Source organism: Argopecten irradians, chromosome 7 (assembly GCF_041381155.1).
Source record: "Argopecten irradians isolate NY chromosome 7, Ai_NY, whole genome shotgun sequence".
NCBI classification, from domain to species: Eukaryota; Metazoa; Mollusca; class Bivalvia; order Pectinida; family Pectinidae; genus Argopecten; species Argopecten irradians.
Window position 1 is genome coordinate 16,327,830 of NC_091140.1, and position 18,882 is coordinate 16,346,711.

The 18,882-nt window shown below is 46.8% G+C and overlaps 2 protein-coding genes across 2 annotated transcripts in view; one reads left to right on the forward strand and one right to left on the reverse strand.

The window, feature by feature from the left end:
• LOC138327681 (kelch-like protein 5) overlaps positions 1 to 18,882 on the reverse strand; it is a 106,197-nt gene that overhangs the window by 80,531 nt on the left and 6,784 nt on the right. The gene's annotated exons all lie outside the window — the stretch shown is intronic.
• Positions 7,782 to 8,138, forward strand: LOC138327046 (uncharacterized). Its single transcript, XM_069273037.1, has one exon. The coding sequence runs from the start codon at positions 7,782 to 7,784 to the stop codon at positions 8,136 to 8,138; it is 357 nt and encodes a 118-aa protein (XP_069129138.1).

Here is an 18,882-nt window from a genome sequence, read left to right on the forward strand (position 1 = left end):
CACTGGACTATATGCCATAGCAAAGGCTCGAGGATGATCAAAGTCTTTCTTCAAATTTGTGGCACTTCCGTTTCTTAACTATTACTAAAGACTTTATAGGCTAATGAAAAACATTTGTCATCCTTTGTCAGGATGTTCATGAGGGCGTTTGCTTGACAGAAAATTGTGCATTCATTGTCTGTCCTGGCCCCATTTTCTCGAAAATAAAGTCAGACTTACGTCAAAACTTAACTTTCCCTCCTTATGTAACTTATATGAAAATGAATGACTTAAGGCAGTTTTTGACATAACTTTGTTTCAAGAAATCGGGGCCTGATGTCTGTTCAGGTCTAAATTTCTTGGAACAAACTACAAAATTTTTGACTGCAGCACATAATCAGGTGACTAAATTTCTTACTGAAGTTATTATTTTTGCATCAAGAAAGCAAACAATCTGCTATCACTTGTAAGTGCCCATTATACTGAACATGCCTTAGAGGAGGTAGAAAATTGTCATTCGCTTGTTGTATATAATCAATAACCACAGACATTTTGTGAGCAATTTAGAAATTGCACGTAGGCTGTAACTTCAAAACACATTTTCATATAAAAAAAGTAATATCATTGCAACACTTGGTTAACAAGTTTGATTGTATCTGGAGAAAAATTGCCATTTACAACTCAAATACGTAAATATTCTTCCCACTAATAGAATGATCTCGGTGACACAACTGTAAGATCTACAAGCTTTCTCCAGCTAACATTTATGCCTTTGTTAAAATTTTATTAAATGCCGACACCTGATGTTACCTAGTGCGATGCCACTGCTAAATGCTGAGCAAAGCTTGCTCCATTCCTTAGGGGCCCTAATGAGGTTTGGTTGTAGCAGTAATGAAGGCTGAGATGAAAAAAAACCACCATAATTATTTTATTTAAATACAACTGCTTCTCGCTAAACTTATTTACAAGATAAAATATAAATACCTCTTACCAGACAATATTCAAATTTTCAAAAAATCAATATTACTCGTAGTGTGACCCAAGTCTTGCTTCCTCTGGGTGAAGATTCCATCAACTATTATTGTACCATGTAATTACATTATATTGCTGATGTACGCCCTCGGTAATCTTATTTCTCAAACATATACTCACAAATCTCAATAAATGTTGAGACACATGCATAAATATTCATCATCTGGTTTTTTCCTTTTTCTTATGGATATCAATTTTCAACATAATATTTGAGAAGGAAGTTCTCACAAGTCACTGAAAGCTGTGAAAAAATGTTTGTTCTAAATCTACATTGTTTGTTATTCCAAACACACCATGCTGAGATAAATGCACATGTAGAATTGTTTGGAATAAATACTAAAAAAAATACATTTGTCTTTGGTCAATTTCCATGTATAATCATAAACTTATCATATTTTCTGTCTGGAACAATAAAAAAGGTTGAAAAAAAGCACACAATATTTCCTATCAACTTTCTATAGCCATGGCAACAATAAAGCAGATGAAAATCTAAACTTTCAATTTGTCTTAACCTGATAAGGTTCCAAGGGTTTATCCACCATGTATGTGTAACCTTGGCAACCGAAAGTGATCGTCATGAGGAAGGCAGCAACCACAACACTGCTAAGGCAGTCTTACTCGCTATCTTGTCATACTTCAGTGCACTACTAAAAAAGTTCAATTTTTGATCATATCAAATTATTTAATTTTGACTCATAACTAAATTGACTTATTACAGCAACATTCAGATTGGTATCAAGTGGAATAGATGATTAGATCTATAGAAATCTTTACCTACAATGAAATTTATCCCCAAAGCAGACAGTTGACCATGGGTCAATAGATACATTTTATAATAATCATTTTGACCTTGCAAATAAAAATGATATAATATCTCGACCCCAAAATTGTATTCCATCAATTTCATAATTTGATCCCTTCGCTATTATAGGACATTTAGCATCAAAACAATTTGTAAAAGAAATAAAGAAACTAAACAATATTCATATTTCCATTGTGCATTTCATAACTCTAAGTGAACTAAGTGAACTTCAGAGTTCAAAAATAAAGAAAATTGGTGCTTTGAATATGGTTAACAAAATTGAAATATTTTTGATACATTTGCCCAAAACAGAGATGGAATTTAAAAGTTTAAATCTATTATAATGGAATGTTACATTCATTAATTGTTCAGCCACAACTGTATTTGTTCAGGAGGTATAAAGAATCACATACAGTCATACAGCTTTATCAGTGAGAGGAAAGCACTGCTCTCACTGCGATAGTCAAAGTTTCAAAATGTCTACATTCCATCTCTTCTTGCTGAATTTTTAAAACTTTTATGTTAAGAATTTTCAGGAACAAAATAATCTTTCTTAAGAAACCGTAATTTTTTCTGACATCTTTATTCCTCAGGCAGTTATAGCATACAGACAGTGGTATTGATATGGAGGCTGGTTGGTAAGATTAGGTGATAAGTAGCATAAATGAAGTGTGAGTCAATTCCGATCTTATCTTGATTTCTCTTTGGTCACAGCATCAGCAGCTTGTTACAGTGTAAAATAAAATATTTCAATTTTAAAACGGTTGATACACATCCATATTAACATTTTATGTTGAATTTTTAACATCCTAATTTTATGAAGCATTGATTGGTCCGGTCCGTTAAGATCCTATATTGAACTTCTAGCATGTTGCCAACTGAACAAAGTACCAAGTTTGGGAAAATTAATGACCTTGCCATTTATTACAGAGTATTAATCTTGACCTGCAAGTGGTCAAAAAGGTTAAATGAATTGGTTAAAATCATCAAAGATTTCAAATGTCATATATTTGATACTTTAGCTGAAAATATAAATGAATGATTTTGACCTTTATCCTATACTTAAACTGGTCAAGCATGATTTACATTTGATGTATTCTTTTATCATACTTCCATAACATGAAAGTACACAGGTCAGCCGATTTCTTATTTGATGTTATTTTGTTGACCGTTGACTTGTTATAGCACAAAGTCTTATCATATGCTACACTTCAAATATTGTTAAAGTAACCTAAAGATCACCAGGTAGTTGGTAAGCAGGTCAGCTTGTTTGGTTCATTTTTTTTTCATTTCTGAAAATAATCCAATATTCCTGTCATGTAGAAAAAGACCAGAAACCTACCTTTTAATGTGTGAATTACATTAAATCGGCCAAATGTATATATATAAATATGACTGAAAATCTCTCTCCTATACTCAGAAACTCCCTATGAAGACATTATACATTGAAAGTGAAGTGCAATAAAAACAAATTATGAAAAATTTTCATATAGTTATATTGCTTCCAATTACCAATACATACATGTTTGTTTGTGCATTATGGGGTTGTTTTAGTGCAGCCTCTTATCCCAGAACCTACATCAAGCCACGAAAGTGGAGATGATTTTTGTGCAAATGCTGACTCATTGAGTATTATCTGACATCCCTCCCTACCTCCCATCCCCTCACTTCTCCTAAACTAAACCTATCTTAGGAATAGGAGATATAGTCTGCATCACCCAGCAATATTTGTAAGATATGATTTTACATGACTGAAAAATACAGTTCATGTGTTCAATGAGTCATATATCAGGACAAGACAACAGGAGGGGCATTGAGTTATGGAGAGTGAGGACAAGGCCACAGGAGTGGGACTGAGTTATGGGGAGAAAGGACAAGACCACAGGAGGGGCATTGAGTTATGGAGAGTGAGGACAAGGCCACAGGAGTGGGACTGAGTTATGGAGAGTGAGGACAAGGCCACAGGAGTGGGACTGAGTTATGGAGAGAAGGGACAGGACCACAGGAGAGTCACTGAGTTATGGGGAGAAGGGACAGGACCACAGGAGGGGCACTGAGTTATGGGGAGAAGGGACAGGACCACAGGAGGGGTACTGAGGTATGGGGAGAATGGACAGGGAACAGAAGGGGCACTGAGTTATGGAGAGAAGGGACAAGACCACAGGAGGGGTACTGAGGTATGGGAGAGAAGGGACAGGACCACAGGAGGGGCACTGAGTTATGGGGAGAGAAGGGACAGGACCACAGGAGGGGCACTGAGTTATGGGGAGAAGGGACAGGACCACAGGAGGGGCACTGAGGTATGGAGAGAAGGGACAGGACCACAGGAGGGGCACTGAGTTATGGGGAGAAGAGACACGATCACAGGAGGGGCACTGAGTTATGGAGAGAAGGGACAGGACCACAGGAGGGGCACTGAGTTATGGAGAGAAGGGACAGGACCACAGGAGGGGCACTGAGTTATGGAGAGAAGGGACAGGACCACAGGAGGGGCACTGAGTTATGGAGAGAAGGGACAGGACCACAGGAGGGGCACTGAGTTATGGGGAGAAGGGACAGGACCACAGGAGGGGCACTGAGTTATGGAGGAAGGGACAGGACACATAGAGTCACTGAGTTATGGAGAGAAGGGACAGGACCACAGGAGGGGCACTGAGTTATGGAGAGAAGGGACAGGACCACAGGAGGGGCACTGAGGTATGGGGAGAAGGGACAGGACCACAGGAGGGGTACTGAGTTATGGGGAGAAGGGACAGGACCACAGGAGGGGCACTGAGTTATGGAGAGAAGGGACAGGACCACAGGAGGGGTACTGAGTTATGGGGAGAAGGGACAGGACCACAGGAGGGGCACTGAGTTATGGGGAGAAGGGACAGGACCACAGGAGGGGCACTGAGTTATGGAGAGAAGGGACAGGACCACAGGAGGGGCACTGAGTTATGGGGAGAAGGGACAGGACCACAGGAGGGGCACTGAGTTATGGAGAGAAGGGACAGGACCACAGGAGGGGCACTGAGTTATGGAGAGAAGGGACAGGACCACAGGAGGGGCACTGAGTTATGGAGAGAAGGGACAGGACCACAGGAGGGGCACTGAGTTATGGAGAGAAGGGACAGGACCACAGGAGGGGCACTGAGTTATGGAGAGAAGGGACAGGACCACAGGAGGGGCACTGAGTTATGGGAGAGAAGGGACAGGACCACAGGAGGGGATGGAGAGGAAGGCACGGAGGTTACTGAGTATGGGGAGAAGGACAGGACCACAGGAGGGGCACTGAGTTATGGGGAGAAGGGACAGGACCACAGGAGGGGCACTGAGTTATGGAGAGAAGGGACAGGACCACAGGAGGGGTACTGAGTTATGGGAGAGAAGGGACAGGACCACAGGAGGGGCACTGAGTTATGGGGAGAAGGGACAGGAGCACAGGAGGGGCACTGAGTTATGGGGAGAAGGGACAGGACCACAGGAGGGGCACTGAGTTATGGGGAGAAGGGACAGGACCACAGGAGGGGCACTGAGTTATGGGGAGAAGGGACAGGACCACAGGAGGGGCACTGAGTTATGGGGAGAAGGGACAGGACCACAGGAGGGGCACTGAGTTATGGGGAGAAGGGACAGGACCACAGGAGGGGCACTGAGTTATGGGGAGAAGGGACAGGACCACAGGAGGGGCACTGAGTTATGGGGAGAAGGGACAGGACCACAGGAGGGGCACTGAGTTATGGGGAGAAGGGACAGGACCACAGGAGGGGCACTGAGTTATGGGGAGAAGGGACAGGACCACAGGAGGGGCACTGAGGTATGGGGAGAAGGGACAGGACCACAGGAGGGGCACTGAGTTATGGGGAGAAGGGACAGGACCACAGGAGGGGCACTGAGTTATGGGGAGAAGGGACAGGACCACAGGAGGGGCACTGAGTTATGGGGAGAAGGGACAGGACCACAGGAGGGGCACTGAGTTATGGAGAGAAGGGACAGGACCACAGGAGGGGCACTGAGTTATGGGGAGAAGGGACAGGACCACAGGAGGGGCACTGAGTTATGGAGAGAAGGGACAGGACCACAGGAGGGGCACTGAGTTATGGGGAGAAGGGACAGGACCACAGGAGGGGCACTGAGGTATGGGGAGAAGGGACAGGACCACAGGAGGGGCACTGAGGTATGGGGAGAAGGGACAGGACCACAGGAGGGGCACTGAGTTATGGAGAGAAGGGACAGGACCACAGGAGGGGCACTGAGTTATGGGGAGAAGGGACAGGACCACAGGAGGGGCACTGAGTTATGGGGAGAAGGGACAGGACCACAGGAGGGGCACTGAGGTATGGGGAGAAGGGACAGGACCACAGGAGGGGCACTGAGTTATGGAGAGAAGGGACAGGACCACAGGAGGGGCACTGAGTTATGGGGAGAAGGGACAGGACCACAGGAGGGGCACTGAGTTATGGAGAGAAGGGACAGGACCACAGGAGGGGCACTGAGTTATGGAGAGAAGGGGGACCACAGGAGGGCACTGAGTTAGGGGAGAAGGGACAGGACCACAGGAGGGCACTGAGTTATGGGAGAAGGGACAGGACCACAGGAGGGGCACTGAGTTATGGGGAGAAGGGACAGGAGGGCCACAGGAGGGGCACTGAGTTATGGGAGAAGGGACAGGACCACAGGAGGGGCACTGAGTTATGGGGAGAAGGGACAGGACCACAGGAGGGGCACTGAGTTATGGGGAGAAGGGACAGGACCACAGGAGGGGCACTGAGGTATGGGGAGAAGGGACAGGACCACAGGAGGGGCACTGAGTTATGGAGAGAAGGGACAGGACCACAGGAGGGGCACTGAGTTATGGAGAGAAGGGACAGGACCACAGGAGGGGTACTGAGTTATGGAGAGAAGGGACAGGACCACAGGAGGGGCACTGAGTTATGGAGAGAAGGGACAGGACCACAGGAGGGGCACTGAGTTATGGGGAGAAGTGGACAGGACCACAGGAGGGGCACTGAGTTATGGAGAGAAGGGACAGGACACAGGAGGGGCACTGAGTTATGGGGAGAAGGGACAGGACCACAGGAGGGGCACTGAGTTATGGAGAGAAGGGACAGGACCACAGGAGGGGGCACTGAGTTATGGGGAGAAAGGACAGGACCACAGGAGGGGCACTGGAGTTATGGAGAGAAGGGACAGGCACAGGGACCACAGGAGGGTACTGAGTTATGGGGAGAAGGGACAGGACCACAGGAGGGGCACTGAGTTATGGGGAGAAGGGACAGGACCACAGGAGGGGCACTGAGTTATGGAGAGAAGGGACAGGACCACAGGAGGGGCACTGAGTTATGGGGAGAAGGGACAGGACCACAGGAGGGGCACTGAGTTATGGAGAGAAGGGACAGGGACCACAGGAGGGGCACTGAGTTATGGAGAGAAGGGACAGGACCACAGGAGGGGCACTGAGTTATGGGGAGAAGGGACAGGACCACAGGAGGGGTACTGAGTTATATGGGGAGAAGGGACAGGACCACAGAAGAGGGGCACTGAGTTATGGGAGAAGGGACAGGAGCACAGGAGGGGTACTGAGTTATGGGGAGAAGGGACAGGACCACAGGAGGGGTCCACTGATTTATGGGGAGAAGGGACAGGACCACAGGAGGGGCACTGAGTTATGGAGAGAAGGGACAGGACCACAGGAGGGGCACTGAGTTATGGGAGAAGGGGACAGGATCACAGGAGGGGCACTGAGTTATGGAGAGAATGGACAGGACCACAGGAGGGGCACTGAGTTATGGAGAGAAGGGACAGGACCACAGGAGGGGCACTGAGTTATGGAGAGAAGGGACAGGACCACAGGAGGGGCACTGAGTTATGGAGAGAAGGGACAGGACCACAGGAGGGGCACTGAGTTATGGAGAGAAGGACAGGACCACAGGAGGGGCACTGAGTTATGGGAGAAGGGACAGGACCACAGGAGGGGCACTGAGTTATGGAGAGAAGGGACAGGACCACAGGAGGGGCACTGAGTTATGGGGAGAAGATGGACAGGACCACAGGAGGGGCACTGAGTTATGGAGAGAAGGGACAGGACCACAGGAGGGCAGTGAGTTATGGAGAGAAGGGACAGGCCACAGGAGGGGCACATGAGTTATGGGAGAGAAGGGACAGGACCACAGGAGGGGCACTGAGTTATGGAGAGAAGGACAAGGCCACAGGAGGGGCACTGAGTTATGGAGAGAAGGGACAAGGACCACAGGAGGGGACTGAGTTATGGGGGAGAAGGGACAGGACCACAGGAGGGGCACTGAGTTATGGGAGAAGGACAGGACCACAGGAGGGGCACTGAGTTATGGGGAGAAGGGACAGGACCACAGGAGGGGCACTGAGGTTGTTATGGAGAGAAGGGACAGGACCACAGGAGGGGCACTGAGTTATGGAGAGAAGGGACAGGACCACAGGAGGGGCACTGAGTTATGGGGAGATGAGGGACAGGACCACAGGAGGGGCACTGAGTTATGGGGAGAAGGGACAGGACCACAGGAGGGGCACTGAGTTATGGGGAGAAGGGACAGGACCACAGGAGGGGCACTGAGGTATGGAGAGAAGGGACAGGACCACAGGAGGGGCACTGAGGTATGGGGAGAAGGGACAGGACCACAGGAGGGGCACTGAGTTATGGGGAGAAGGGACAGGACCACAGGAGGGGTACTGAGGTATGGGGAGAATGGACAGGACCACAGGAGGGGCACTGAGTATTGGACAGGAGAGAAGGGGTACTGAGTTAGGGAGAAGGACAGGACCACAGGAGGGGCACTGAGTTATGGGGAGAGAAAGGACAGGACCACAGGAGGGGCACTGAGGTATGGGGAGAAGGGACAGGACCACAGGAGGGGCACTGAGGTTATGGAGAGAAGGGACAGGACCACAGGAGGGGCACTGAGGTATGGGGAGAATGGACAGGACCACAGGAGAAGGGGGGTACTGAGTTATGGAGAGAAGGGACAGGACCACAGGAGGGGCACTGAGTTATGGGGAGAATGGACAGGACCACAGGAGGGGCACTGAGTTATGGGGAGAAGGGACAGGACCACAGGAGGGGCACTGAGTTATGGGGAGAAGGGGACAGGACCACAGGAGGGGCACTGAGTTATGGAGAGTGAATGGACAGGACCACAGGAGTGGGTACTGAGTTATGGAGAGAAGGGACAGGACCACAGGAGGGGCACTGAGTTATGGAGAGAAGGGACAGGACCACAGGAGGGGCACTGAGGTTATGGAGAGAAGGGACAGGACCACAGGAGGGGCACTGAGTTATGGAGGAGAACTGGGGACAGGACCACAGGAGGGGCACTGAGTTATGGAGAGAAGGGACAGGACCACAGGAGGGGTACTGAGTTATGGAGAGAAGTGGACAGGACCACAGGAGGGGCACTGAGTTATGGGGAGAAGGGACAGGGAGCACAGGAGGGGTACTGAGTTATGGGGAGAAGGGACAGGACCACAGGAGGGGCACTGAGTTATGGGGAGAAGGGACAGGACCACAGGAGGGGCACTGAGTTATGGAGAGAAGGGACAGGACCACAGGAGGGGCACTGAGTTATGGGGAGAAGGGACAGGACCACAGGAGGGGCACTGAGTTATGGGGAGAAGGGACAGGACCACAGGAGGGGCACTGAGTTATGGGAGAGAAGGGACAGGACCACAGGAGGGGCACTGAGGTAAGGGGAGAAGGGACAGGACCACAGGAGGGGCACTGAGTTATGGAGAGAAGGGACAGGACCACAGGAGGGGCACTGAGTTATGGGGAGAATGAGACAGGACCACAGGAGGGGCACTGAGTTATGGAGAGAAGGGACAGGACCACAGGAGGGGTTACTGAGGTATGGGGAGAAGGGACAGGACCACAGGAGGGGTACTGAGTGTAATGGGGAGAAGGGACAGGACCACAGGAGAGGGGCACTGAGTTATGGGAGAAGCGACAGGACCACAGGAGGGGCACTGAGTTATGGGGAGAAGGGACAGGACCACAGGAGGGGCACTGAGTTATGGGGAGAATGGGACAGGACCACAGGAGGGGTACTGAGGTAAGGGGAGAAGGGACAGGACCACAGGAGGGGGCACTGAGTTATGGAGAGAAGGGACAGGACCACAGGAGGGGCACTGAGTTATGGGGGAGAGAAGGGACAGGAGGGGCCCTGAGTTAACAGGAGGGGCACTGAGGGGTATGAGGTAGAGAAAGGACAGGACCACAGGAGGGGCACTGAGTTATGGGGAGAATGGACAGGACCACAGGAGGGGCACTGAGTTATGGAGAGAAGGGACAGGACCACAGGAGGGGCACTGAGGTTATGGGGAGAAGGGACAAGACCACAGGAGTGGGGCACTGAGTTATGGAGAGAAGGGACAAGGACCACAGGAGGGGCATTGAGTTATGGAGAGTGAGGACAAGGACCACAGGAGGGGCACTGAGTTATGGAGAGTGAGGACAGGACCACAGGAGGGGCACTGAGTTATGGAGGAGAAGGGACAGGACCACAGGAGGGGCATTGAGGGACTGAGTTATGGAGAGAAGGGACAGGACCACAGGAGGGGCATTGAGTTATGGAGAGAGGAGGACAAGGACCACAGGAGGGGCACTGAGTTATGGGAGTGAAGGACAGGCCGACAGGAGGGGCACTGAGTTATGGAGAGTGAGGACAGGACCACAGGAGGGGCACTGAGTTATGGGGAGAAGGGACAGGACCACAGGAGGGGCACTGAGTTAATGGGAGAGAAGGGACAGGACCACAGGAGGGGCACTGAGTTATGGAGAGAAGGGACAGGACCACAGGAGGGGCACTGAGTTATGGGGAGAAGGGACAGGACCACAGGAGGGGCACTGAGGTATGGAGAGAAGGGACAGGACCACAGGAGGGGCACTGAGTTATGGGGAGAAGGGACAGGACCACAGGAGGGGCACTGAGGTTATGGGAGAAGGGACAGGACCACAGGAGGGGCACTGAGGTATGGGGAGAAGGGACAGGACCACAGGAGGGGACCACTGAGTTATGGGGAGAAGGGACAGGACCACAGAGGGACACTGAGGTTATGGGGAGAAGAGACAGGGAGCACAGGAGGGGGTACTGAGTTATGGAGAGAAGGGACAGGACCACAGGAGGGGCACTGAGTTATGGGGAGGGAAGGACCACAGGAGGGGCACTGAGTTATGGGGAGAAGGGACAGGACCACAGGAGGGGCACTGAGTTATGGGGAGAAGGGACAGGACCACAGGAGGGTACTGAGTTATGGGGAGAAGGGGGACCACAGGAGGGGTACTGAGTATGGGGAGAAGGGACAGGAGCACAGGAGGGGTACTGAGTTATGGGGGAGAAGGGACAGGACCAGGAGACAGGAGGGGTACTGAGTTATGGGGAGAAGGGACAGGACCACAGGAGGGGCACTGAGTTATGGAGAGAAGGGACAGGACCACAGGAGGGGCACTGTTATGGAGAGAAGGGACAGGACCACAGGAGGGGCACTGAGTTATGGAGAGAAGGGACAGGACCACAGGAGGGGCACTGAGTTATGGGAGAGAAGGGACAGGACCACAGGAGGGCACTGAGTTATGGAGAGAAGGGACAGGACCACAGGAGGGCACTGAGTATGGTGAGAGGCGATAGGAACCACAGGAGCGGCACTGAGGTTAGGAGAGAAGGGGACAGGACCACAGGAGGGGCACTGAGTTATGGAGAGAAGGGGCAGGAGGAGGGGCACTGAGGTATGGGGAGAAGGGACAGGACCACAGGAGGGGCACTGAGTTATGGGGAGAAGGGACAGGGACCAGGCAGGACAGACCACAGGAGGGGCACTGAGTTATGGGGGAGAGTCGGGACAGGGCACAGGGTACTGAGTTATGGGAGAAGGGGACAGGAGGGGCACTGAGTTATGGGGAGAAGGGACAGGACCACAGGAGGGGTTACTGAGGTTATGGGGAGAAGGGACAGGACCACAGGAGGGGCACTGAGTTATGGGGGAGAAGTGGACAGGACCACAGGAGGGGCACTGAGTTATGGGGAGAAGGGACAGGACCACAGGAGGGGACTGAGTTATGGGGAGAATGGACAGGACACAGGAGGGGCACTGAGTTATGGGGAGAAGGACAGGACCACAGGAGGGGCACTGAGTTATGGAGAGAAGGGACAGGACCACAGGAGGGGCACTGAGTTATGGGGAGAAGGGACAGGACCACAGGAGGGGCACTGAGTTATGGAGAGAAGGGACAGGACCACAGGAGGGGCACTGAGGTATGGGGAGAGAAGGGACAGGACCAACAGGAGGGGCACTGAGTTATGGGAGAAGGGACAGGACCACAGGAGGGGTACTGAGGTATGGGAGAGAAGGGACAGGACCACAGGAGGGGCACTGAGTTATGGGGAGAAGGGACAGGACCACAGGAGGGGCACTGAGTTTATGGAGAGAAGGGACAGGGACCACAGGAGGGGCACTGAGTTATGGGGAGAAGGGACAGGACCACAGGAGGGGCACTGAGGTTATGAGGGACCAGGACCACAGGAGTTACTGAGTTATGGGGAGAAGGGACAGGACCACAGGAGGGGCACTGAGTTATGGAGAGAAGGGACAGGACCACAGGAGGTGCACTGAGTTATGGAGAGAAGGGACAGGACCACAGGAGGGGCACTGGGTTATGGGGAGAATGGACAGGACCACAGGAGGGGCACTGAGGTATGGGGAGAAGGACAGGACCACAGGAGGGGCACTGAGTTATGGGGAGAAGGGACGGGACCACAGGAGGGGCACTGGGTTATGGGGAGAAGGGACAGGACCACAGGAGGGGCACTGAGGTTATGGGGAGAAGGGACAGGACCACAGGAGGGCACTGAGTTATGGGAGAGAAGGGACAGGATTACAGGAGGGGCACTGAGTTATGGGGAGAAGGGACACGACCACAGGTAGGGGCACTGAGTTATGGGAAAAAGGACAAGGGCAAGATGGGGAGAAAGAAAGAAAAGGTTGTGATGAGTTATGGGACATCGGCAAGGGAGAAAGAAAGCAATGAAAATGGAAAATGACATCGGCAAGAGGTTAAGGAAAATTACTGAAAATGTTAAGAAAATTACTGAAATGTATTAAGGAATGAGTCACTGAATTATGAAAATGCCAAAAAAATTATAAAATAATAAGAGAAAAAAAAATACCCACCATCAATTGGAGGTTACTGGTGAAGGACAAGAGTTACATGGATGAAAGGAAAGAAAAGGGTCTAATAGAACAAAAACAGCAAGGTGACAATGAAGTGAAATGAGAGAGAAAAAGATTATTTGGTATTATACAGGGAAAATAGTTCACAATGGAATACATATATATGTACATTAAGATGAAGGATGGGGATGGAAATGAATCAGGGCAGTGAAAAAAAAAAATCGAGAGGGGGAGAAAATAAGGGCAGACTGTATATTGAAGCTTAGAGTTGCATGCAGATATAGTGGGTTATTTGATAAGAACCATCTGTTTAACTCGCACCTCTAGTTATAATGACACATCATACAAAACATGAGCAAATTAACAAATAGCTTCTGTGCTGGGGTGTGCTTATATATACTGATAGGGCAAAAACCTCACTGTTTCTTTGATTCTTTATTGTCCAATGAAAAACACTCCCCCCATTTTACTCGTCTGGTAAAGTTATCTGGGATGTGTATTGTAAATGGATACAAGCTTGTTCTGAGTTAGAGATAGCAGATGACATAAAGCAGATGTAGTGACCGTGAAATAATGAATTAATACACAGTTTCATCTCTATAATGCTCAAAGCATTTTCAGTCAAAACACACTAACAGGCAGGTGCTGTCCCACCCTCAAACGATTTATATAATATATATTTTGGGTATAGATATTTTTTGGTGTTTTGAGTGACTCTCTGACTAGTTTGAACTTGATACCCCTCAACTGTAACCAAAATCCTCAAACCCATTCCCATTACAATTTTTTTCAATAAAATTAAGATAGTATTCTTCCTATGAGAAAATTAATGGGACCATGAGCAAAATAAGCCACAAATCTATTAAGAATTTTGATAAAACTTAGTTGTAAATTACAGTAAAGAAATATATTTTCACATGATAAATATTTTAATTTTCACATTATTTTACGAGAGAGCAAAAACATGAATTTTAATGTACAAGCATTTTATCGCGAATTTATGAGAATGACAACAGCAACTTTCTCCCAAAGTTTGCAGTATAATAAGTTTCAGTTTCCTACTAGTGGTAGTTTGGAATTAAATTTGAAAAGCCACTATGCCTTTTGAAAATCAAATTTTTGTTGCGCATTAACACATTTCACCTATAAAAATTAAAAGAGATTCATGTTGAAATAATATGCTGAGTCATTCTTTTAAACTGCGTTTGTAAAATTAATACAGGATTATAAGAGTAAAGATTGAGAGCACCAATACATCATTCTAAATTATACCAAACTTTAACTTTACACTATACCCTGTAGCTGATTACTGTAGATCTGGAAGGAATATAGACCAGCTGCTTACTCTCCCTATGTAAACATCTGTAGATTGTTATGACAGAGAAATTAAGACAGATGAGATCTCCACCTTTCTTTCATATTTATTGATTCTAGCTGTAATTTCCATTAGGGTTCTAAATGATTAATGCTATGAGAAGATTCAAACAGAAGGTCTTTGGGACTATGTTCGTGCAGTTGGAAAAAAATCAAATCTTAAGTGGGTTTTTCACCTGCACTTTGAAAATGCATCGTGGTTTTAACCCAGAATCAACTTGGGAAGATGAATCTATATGAAAACAAAGATGCGAAGCAGATAAACACAAACACTTTCCTTTTAACCTGGGATAGATTTCAGTGAACATTACATACATTAAATCACTTAGTCTTTCCTGAAGATATTTCAGTTCAGCAATAGATTATCTCCCCTAGTTCAAGATTTAAGGAAAAGAAAAAGAAAACAAATATATTCCATTTGACTGACTACACTACTTAATAATCAGTCACTATGATATAATATCATCTATAAAGATTGGGCTGTATAACCTTGGTATCATCCATCGTATCTGATTCTTGTTTCAAAATAGGGGAGATAACTTAGTATAAGAATTAAGTTGTGGATCTGGTGGCTCATCAAACTTTTTGCTATGAATTTCTCATTTGAATTTGAATGAACTGAAAAATTGACATCTGTTCAAATTTTGACCATTTTAGTGGCTACTGCAACCATTAAGGATTTTTGGACCTCTTCAAAACTATAACCATTACATTCAGCATCCCCAAAAACAACATACAAACAAAAACATACCAATTTTAAATTTTCATTCCAAATTTTTTATTCCTTTAGGGGTCATATGGCCATGCATCTTGTATTTCTCAGAAAAAATGCAAACACCCATTGAACAAGACCAATTAGTTTTCGATAATTATAATTTCCAGAAACCAATTGTGGATGGAATGATGGAATGATGGCCAGATGAACAATGTACATGCAATAACATAGTTTCTGCATATCCAATGCAGGGCTTTAATTAAATTCTGTCACTGCATGATTTTATACAAAACTTTGGCACTAATGACACTCGGTATAAAGACCACCTACATAAAACAACCACTATCCCAGCGTCCCAAACAGTCAATTTCAACACCATCTGACCCATTTATTAAAGACCACTTGCCTATAAAGATATTTTTTTCTTTTTAAGACAGATTTATTTGACTATATTACATTACATATTACATACAATGGGTAAGTTAGAAATTAAATGACTACTGTAGGGAAAATTACAAGGGCAGAAAAAGGATCATTCCCTACCTTGAAAGTAGGACAAGGAAATCTCTATCCTCGGAGGAGATTCACGACAGTTTTACCCTTGGCAAGCCTCAGGTTAGACAGTCGTGAATCTCCTCCTAAGGTCCTGTCCCCCTGTCCTACAAGGCCTTGGAAGATCCTATTAGTGAAAGACTCACAAGTTTATGTAATATGGGATACAATGTTGATGTTATAAGCATCACATGATTGTAAAACATTGTCAAATCCATCGAATGGAGGTGTTTATGTAACTTTAACTCCTTCTCCAGAGGAGGGGAGGGGTATAGATAGGGTATAGATCGAATGCTCTAATACCAGTAAATGAATCATGGAGTAGGGTCTATCAAATGGTTAAGATGCTCTATCAGACCTTGAGAGGACGCATGTACTACATTTTATCATTTTGATATATTTTATGGATACCAGACAAAATTTTAATGATCCTTTAGCGGCCACTCTATTTTTACATGTCTGACTGACAAAAAGCATAAATTCTGTACACATGTGTTGGTATATATAGCATAAAGATATCAGCTTTACATATTTGAAGGTTAGAAAATTCTTCAAAAGATAAAAACAACTTTAGGGAAAGTGCACATTAATCTTCATTGTATGCAATGTTCAGTATAAAATCTGCAATCCTCCAAAGGAAAAGCATTGCTGAAGCTTTAACAAAGTTCATTTCTTTCAGATTTTCACCTTCACTTTTAAAATGCTCTCTTGGGAAGAATTTAAAATTTAAAAATACATGTATCCTAGATTTGTGGACTATGTACATGTATGAAACTGTGGCCTGATATATTAAACGTTGCCATTTTCAAATCAATAAACTTCGGTTCATAATTAATACGCATGATATCACAAACAAATGAGAACAAGAAGATTTTTATAAGTTTGTTTCATATTGGTGTGTCATATTTGATCATCTACAAAGAAAAGACGGCTATTACATAGGCTGAGTTCTACATATTGTTCAATTCTTTTAATAAGTATTCGTAATCCATAGTATCATTACACTGTATTTTGAAATCATTCAACAACACTTTTAAGCAATCTCAAAATTATTTTGAAGTCTACTCAGTATAAAGGTGAGCTGATTTTTTTTTAACAAGATGAAAGTGCCCCCTTGCTAGAAAAAATAATTTCTGCATTTAGACTGTGTAGATTTCCGGTCTTTATTGAAACCATGTGTTTTCAAATTAAATCTACTGTACCAAGTTTCCAGCTGTTCCAGTGCTTATTTTTTCAGAATGGTAATTCATTTCATTAAGAAAGCTTCATTTTTTCTGTATGTGAAAGGAATAAAACAATTACGCAAAGATTGTCTAATATTTTACATATGCATACAATTATGCTCTTATTGATAACAAAGAGGTATAAAAGACTTGTTCCCAAATACATTCATAACTATCTTTGCGAGCGACTCCCTATATATAGTGGCACCCTGTATGTAGTGACTCCCTGTATGTAGCAACTCCCTGTATATAGCGACTCCCTGTACGTAGTGACCCCCTGTATGTGGCGACTCCCTGTATGTATAGACTCCTTGTATGTAGCGACTCCCTGTGTGTAGCCACCCCTCTGTATGTAGTGACCCCTGTATGTAGCCACCCCTCTGTATGTAATGACTCCCGGTATGTAGTGACCCCTGAATTAGGCCACTCCCTGTATGTAGCGACTCCCTGTATGTACCTACCTCCTGTATGTAGCAACTCCCTGTGTGCAGCCACCCCTCTGTATGTAGCAACTCCTTGTATGTAGCGACTCCATGTATGCAGCGACTCCCTGTCTGTAGAGTGTCCCCCTGTATGTAGCAACCCCTTGTATGTAGCGACTCCCTATATGAAGCAACTCCCTGTATGTAGCAACTCCCTGTATGTAGTGACCCCCTGTATGTGGCGACTCCCTGTATGTATAGACTCCTTGTATGTAGCGACTCCCTGTGTGTAGCCACCCCTCTGTATGTAGTGACCCCTGTATGTAGCCACCCCTCTGTATGTAGTGACCCCCTGTATGTAGTGACTCCCTGTATGTAGCAACTCCCTGTATGTAGCGACTCCCTGTATGTAGCGGCCCCCTGTATGTAATGACCCCGTGTATATAGCAACTCCATGCATGTAGCGACTTCCTGTATGTAGCGACCCCCTGTATGAAGTGACTCCCTGTATGTAGCGACCACCTGTATGTAATGACTCCCTGTATATAGCAACTCCCTGCATGTAGCGACACCCTGTATGAAGAGATCCCCTGTATGTAGTGACTCCCTGTATGTAGCCACTCCCTGTATGTAGCCACTCCCTGTATGTAGTGACTCCCTGAATGTAGAGACTCCCTGTATGTAGCAACTCCCTGTATGTAGCCACTCCCTGTATGTAGTGACTACCTATATGTAACAACTCCCTGTATGTAGCAACCCCCTGTATGTAGAGACTCCTTGTATGTAGCAACCCCCTGTATGTAGAGACTCCCTGTATGTAGCAACTCCCTGTATATAGAGACCCTTGTATGTAGCGACCCCCTGTATGTAGCGACTCCCTGTATGTAGCGACTTCCTGTATGTGGTGACCCCCTGTATGTGGCGTCTCCCTGTATGTATTGACTCCTTGTTTGTAGCGACTCCCTGTATGTAGCGATTCCCTGTATGTAGCGACTCCATGTATGTAGTGATTCCCTGTATGTAGCGACTTCCTGTGTATAGCGACTCCTCTGTATGTAGTGACCCCCTGTATGCAGCAACACCCTGTATATAGTGACTTCCTGTATGTAATGCCCCCCTGTAATGTAGCGACTCCCTGTATGTAGTGACTCCCTGTATGAAGTGACTCCCTGTATGTAAGGACTCCTTGTATGTAGCAACCCCCTGTATGTAGAGACCCCCTGTATGTAGCAATTCCCTGTATGTAGCGACTCCCTGTAATGAAGCGACTCCCTGTATGTAGCGACTCCCTGTATGTAGTGACCTCCTGTATGAAGCGAATACCTGTATGTAGCGATTCCCTGTATGTAGCGACTCCCTGTATGTAGCGACTCCCTGTATTTAGTGACCCCCTGTATGTGGCGACTCCCTATATATATTGACTCCCTGTATGTAGTGACCCCCTGTATGTGGCGACTCCCTGTATGTATTGACTTCTTGTTTGTATGCGACTCCTGTATGTAGCGACTCCCTGTATGTAGCGACCCCCTGTATGTAGCGACTCCCTGTATGTAGCGACTCCCTGTATGTAGCGACTCCCTGTATGTAGCGACTCCCTGTATGTAG